Source organism: Dermochelys coriacea, chromosome 9 (genome assembly GCF_009764565.3).
Source record: "Dermochelys coriacea isolate rDerCor1 chromosome 9, rDerCor1.pri.v4, whole genome shotgun sequence".
Taxonomy (NCBI): Eukaryota; Metazoa; Chordata; order Testudines; family Dermochelyidae; genus Dermochelys; species Dermochelys coriacea.
The window spans coordinates 82815067-82821066 of record NC_050076.1 but is presented as its reverse complement, the minus strand read 5'-3'; the positions used below and the strand labels follow the sequence as shown (position 1 = coordinate 82821066).

Genomic DNA, 6000 nt, shown 5'->3' with positions numbered 1-6000 from the left:
TTTTCGCAGCATCATGAGCCTTTTAAGCAAATATGGCCATTAGACATCTTTGAGTTGTTACAATGTGGCAGGTTTATGTCCTAACCTTTGAAAGCCATGAAGCAATTAATGCAAATTCCATTCCCTGTAAACCCTCTGAAAACACTGTTTCTTTCTTTATTTATATTATGCTTCAAGGACAACTTCACATGAGACAACAGATGACACAAAGGAGTCCCGGGCTGTATAAATATAGAATCATTTTATTTTATTTTATTTCATTTTATTTTGGTTAATAGATACAATACAATTTCTGAATATGTAAGAAAGCGGAGTTTTCAGTGCATACATTCTTCAGCCAGACAGGGACAGGGCACCCAGACATTCCGTAGTGATTTGAATAATACCATGGCACTTGCTTAGTTTATTTTCCTTAACTCCATAGTTATTGGGCTTTCCCAGCTTTCATTAACAGCTTTGACAGCTCAAGATCTAAGGAAAAATGGATTGAATAATAAGGCTGGGCTGGCTCTTGTGAAACAGGATTATCAGGCAGGCAAAGCCACTATTTGGTTCCTGCATTCCATGCTAGTCTTCGTGACTAATCATATCTTTTAAGGCATCATATTTGGTTGGCATGCCAGTGAGCTCTTGCAGTTCAGCCAGGAACTGGGACTTTTTGTCCTTCTACACAATATGGAAACAACACTTGATACAAACAAACCAGAGCTGAGGTCGAACAAGGGAAATTCATACCTCTCCTCCTGTTTTCTCCCTCCAATTAATTTTAAGAAGAAGGCCCTATGTTTGAGCTCAGAATTGCATGATCTCCTACAGATCCAGTGCTTTGTAGCATCGTATTTTGTTATGGACATTTTGCTGATGATGTTTTATCAGAAGCATTTTATTCCATGGGATTGCCCAAGTGGGACTTGGGAGCTAGAACCCATTAATCAAGACCACACCCTTGTAATTGTATTAAAAGCAGATAACACTTCCCAGGCGAGATGGAAGTGACAAGACAGTGCCACTGCTGAAGATGAAATGTTATTGAGAAGATTTATGTTTTATGCTTTTGACTAGCTGGTTACAGAGTAAAGTGCCAGTGAACATTCTCCACAATAAATAGAAGGCAGAGAAGAAGTGATAAAGTGCCATGGCCTTTTGAAGGACTCCAGACAACTGCCCAACAAAGTTGCAAGAAAGAGCAGTGTTCACATTAGAGAGAGATCCAAACGGTGGAGTTTGGAGACATTTAGATTTGGATCTCAATACAGATCCAAATTTAACAGGATTTAATGTCCTCATTTGAGCCTACTACAGAGTAAGGCCTGAGACCATGAGATTTTCATTTTGATTGGAGGTACCCTAGCACTCAGGGGAGGGGGAGATGGATCCAGTGTCTGAGTTTGGGCCCCCCATCTGGTTAAGATAAAGTGAAAGAGGCAAAGAGTGATCAAAATGTCTGAAAGAGACAGGGGAGACAGATAGACTTCAGCTATAAATTCACCAAATTTTAGCTTGCTGGAGAAGCTCGGTATTTAAATATCCAGAAGAGGAGAAACATATTTTGTTTAGGGAGATGCTACATGGACAATTTCTGATAGAGATAAAAAAGTCACAGTCCCCAACTCTAGCCAATGTAGGAAGTCTTAGGATGGGAAAAGGTTAAAGTTAAAGGTGGGGAAAAAAAAGACCTGTTTAGATGATCTAGTCAATCCCCAGCAACTACAGGATACCTGGGCAATATCAGACTGAAACCAGTTGTACATTTGATCTTAGCCAAAAGGCAGAGAAGAAGCTACTGGGAGAAGCCAGGAGGGAGGCTATACATGATCTGAACTTTCCATGGAATTAAGTGTTAAGATAAATGGAGAGTAAGGAAAAGGGGGAACCAGGGAATATAGATGTCAGGAAACATAATTAGATGGGTCTGGACTCCAGTGAGGTACCTTATCTTTGGCCTCTTATCTGGCCCCAGGGTTCATCGGGGAGATTCTTGCCCCTGAATGCTCAGAGTCCCTTTGCCTGATACTTTGGGGTTGCTAGGGAAAAACAGAAGGGGAAAGCACCATAAAAAGCCCAACAGGTTTGCACTGGTTAATAACAGTTGTTAAACTGAATCAGATTAGAAAGGCAGGCAGCCAACTGCCCTCTGGAGTCAAACAGGAATCCCTGAGAAATCTGAAAAATCAAATGTTACATCACTTAGCAATTTGTCCTCCTCTCTTCCTCCTATCAGTAGATCAGCCTCGGAGTTAGACTAGAAGCTGTGAAAATCCCTCCCCTTTACCTTGAGCTGCACAGCTGATACCTGTAGGAGCATTACAAGCCCACCAGATTCCTCCCAATCCCTGTTTTCTAACTGAAGCTACGTAACAAAGGGAATAAAGGAGAGCCAAAGATGCTAACAGCCAAAAGGAGAGTCACTATAAACTGGAAATGGGAGGGTACTGTTAACCGAGCCTGGCCCGCAAGCATTAGTGAAATGTTTAGTAAAGATACTTAACTCCGTTACATGAGGGGATCTCCGTCTCTCTCTTGACTAAAATGTTACAGACATATCATATAGAGGAATTGTTATATTTGCCTCTACTGGGTAAACTATATACACCAATGTAAGGAAAGAACAATAATTAAATTAAGGGAGGAGAGGAAAGGACAAACAAAATATTAGTAAATAAAATACAAGACACATACGTGAATAATACTTGTCAGGTAATAGTTCAGCTGGTTGCATTTACCGTGAAAAAGAAAAGAAACTTCCACTCAAATAAAAGTTGGAAACACATTTGTCCAAATCTTGGTCATTTGCAGTTTTGTTCAGGACACTTCTTAAGTGCGTTGAGGCTGACATAAAGGAACCAAACTCTCCCACCCACAGACAGGGATTAAGGGGTTGTTGTCCTGTTTCCGATGAACTGGACGTGAGGCATGGCTAGCTCTAGATGCCTTCTGATCCTTGAATCACAAAGAGGTCCTCAGTTTTTAGAGGCCCATCCATGGAACCAGTGATTAAAATGGGTATAATTTTGCAGATCTCATGGAGAGTGCACAGGCCTGCATTTCTGTGTTCTCAGGTGACATAAAAACAACTGTGACGGATGTTGGCTAAAAGCCATAATAAGACTCTAGATGCGGTGCCCCGTAAATAAAAGCACTCCCTTGGTTCCACTTAGAACACAACCCCTGCATCACTTTAGTTTCATAAAAGCCTCTGCAAATTGTGTTCTGAAGAAAGGGGATGGGAAAAGATGCTGAGTTTTCTTGGAAGCAGTTAATTAGCACAGCAGTGTTTCCAATTTTATTTTAGAAATGGAGAGCACATTTATATACTTGCAACTGTTATTTTTTTCCCTAGGCCTCCTTACATTTAGATTTTGCAAGCAAAAGTTTTTTACACACTGTAATTTTCACAAGTTTAAGAGCAAGGTACAACAGCAAAAGCTGTCTCACATTGACACTGTTAATGCTAGACCCAGCAGAGTTATATATTGGAGACATTTTTTCCATTTGTCTTGTGAATAAATTATCTGCAAACGAAGTGCCTTATTATTTTACCAGCTCTATAGATGGTCAATTTAATGTTCACTGAACAACTGATCAAAGGAGCTTTTTGTCACTCTCTTTAGATAAATTATTCCCCCAATTGGTTTCTCTCATTATTTGACCAGCTCTAGTTAACACATAGTTACTACAATACAAAGAAGTGCAAAAATGACAATAAAGCAAATCCAGACCACAACTTCCCAGCAGGTCAAATAGGAACAAGGGGTTTACTAGAGACTCATCTTTGTGAATTACTGCAGATCCCTTTTTTCAAATGGGAGCCTGCATGCTTTTTCCAGACTAATTCAGGAACTAAAGAAAACAGGGATTACAATCTGAGGATCCCCCCATTTCAAATGTTTTACCATTCACAGTTAAGAGGGCGCTTAAGAGTTTTCTTTCATGCTTATTTCAATGTTATCAGGTCTACCTAGTAATTTGAAAATGATTCTAATGTTCTGAGAGTGTTTGGTCTGTTTTCATTATGCTGGAGGATTTAGGGAAAGATGATCACATTGTTTGCCAGGTGCCTTTTCTTCTTTCAGTTTGTGATCATTTAAAAAGATCTGTCCTCTGAAGGAAAGAGGTAATTGCTAGTTCCAGACCTAGGAAGGAATGGAGGGGTTTCCTAGGCCTTGGAAAAATCCCCAGGGAGAAAATTAATGTAAAACTCCTTTTCCCAGGTTATAATTTAGGAGCTTACAGGCTTGACTGTCAATGAGAATCTTTCTCAGCCTTGCTTTAGACTTGAGATCCTAGTTGCTTTACTCCTGCCTAAATTTCTAATGTCAGCTGAGATTACTTCACAGTGCATTAAATTACAAGGATTACTTGCTTACTTGTGAGGTTGCTGAAAGGAGGACATGGGTGTGCATGCTGGCAAACCTACAACCCCCCTGCTGCACATAGCATGTGGGGGGTGAGGGGCAGGTCACTTTGAATTTCTCAGCTGTGTAGATCTGGGATTCAGCCAGGCCTGGATAAGCAGACTGTGAAAAGTTTTCATGTACCCACTTACACACCACACTAGCAAGGTGGTCAGCCTGCATGGGCCCCAGCAGTATGAACCTAAATGTCAGATTGCTCCTGGTGTGGTACAGGTTGCTATTCCAAAAATCAAACTGTGTTTGGCATCAGCAGTGGAATCTAGGGGAAGTGCTTTCTTTAAAAATGTGTCCAGAAGCTAAACAGAAAAATTGTGTTAAAGTGTTTGTGTCCCAGTGGTGTATGGCCTGCACTGAGTGCGCACACGCACACACACGGGAAAATTTATTTATCTAAATTTATAAAGTCCCTATCCAAAGACCTAGGGTGCTGAACAATCATTATAAAATAATGCACTAAAATAAATTGTTGTTCCCACAAAGGAAAAACCTGGGGAAATAGATGAGCTCTGTAGTGTGCCCAGAATACAACCAAATCCAGGTTTTCTACGGGTACTCAGAGTGCTCATGATCTGTGTATGTTGTATGGTTTTAAGGACGGATCCCAGAGGATGTACAAACACCGTTAGAATACCAACCATAAGCAAAACAATTTGGATATTTCAAATACATTTTGGGAGGGACAAAGAGATCCCCATGTTTTTAAAATAATGTATGGTTTCAAAATCCACATATCAGTGTTTGGGGCTGCAGTTCTTAACTGCTCCCCTGACAGCATCTGAGCGTATAATCTTTGCAGGGTCTACATGTGGCCAGCAGAATCAATACTGTTTCCACACCTGACTTGATTTGACCCTCAGTGACTTGTATGGAATGAGCAAAAAGGGATTGAAATACCTTGCATGTCTGCAATTGCCACTGAACAGTCCCCGTGTGGGGAGTAAGGAGTGGGGACACTTTTGGGCTGCAGCTCCTATTTTTGATTCTGGTCTGTTAACTAGATAAGCTGAAATATACCTTTAAAGTAGCTGCTCTTTAAGGGTTTCCATTCATATCAAGGACATTGTCAGTTTCCTTCTCCTCTTTTTACCCTAGTCCTTTTAAAGAGCCTGTACAAATGATGGAGGCATATGAGAATCCAGCATTGTTGAAAGAGGCGCAAAGATGGAACTGGGCTGATTACACTGGAGGGGCAGAATAGTGGATGACAGAGTTGTAGTCGGGGGGTGGGCTGTGGCATTCCAGGTTTGGATCCATGGGCAGGAGGACTGAGTCTTCCAGTGTGAAGTCCATGGTGTCCTCATCAGTCTGTACTGCTGGCTGGTATTTCACAATCTCATGCTCTGATAACATGGATTCTTTGCTCTTGCTGACAGCTCTCTGCCTGTTTAAAACAAAGACAAACAATTTAATATTCAGCCTCTTTTCTTATAAAGCTTTGCTCTTATCTGTCATTGGCCTAGTATCTGTTGTTCCAGGATCTCAAAATGCATTACTGAACTGACCCTCACAGCACCCCTGTCAGACATGTAATTGTTATCCCCATTTTACAGATGGGGGCACTGAGTTTGTGTCTTGCTCAAGGTTG

At 41.0% G+C, this 6000-nt stretch overlaps 1 protein-coding gene across 3 annotated transcripts in view; it reads right to left on the bottom strand.

The window, feature by feature from the left end:
* Positions 1-221: 221 nt before the first annotated feature.
* Positions 222-6000, bottom strand: part of LOC119861605 (vascular endothelial growth factor receptor kdr-like) — a 189393-nt gene continuing 183614 nt past the window's right edge. For all 3 annotated transcript variants that reach the window (XM_043492084.1, XM_038416926.2, XM_043492085.1), the window contains one exon: positions 222-5796. In XM_043492084.1, the coding sequence (XP_043348019.1) occupies positions 5592-5796 (205 nt within the window). In that variant the 3' untranslated portion in view covers positions 222-5591. The remainder of the gene's footprint in view (positions 5797-6000) is intronic.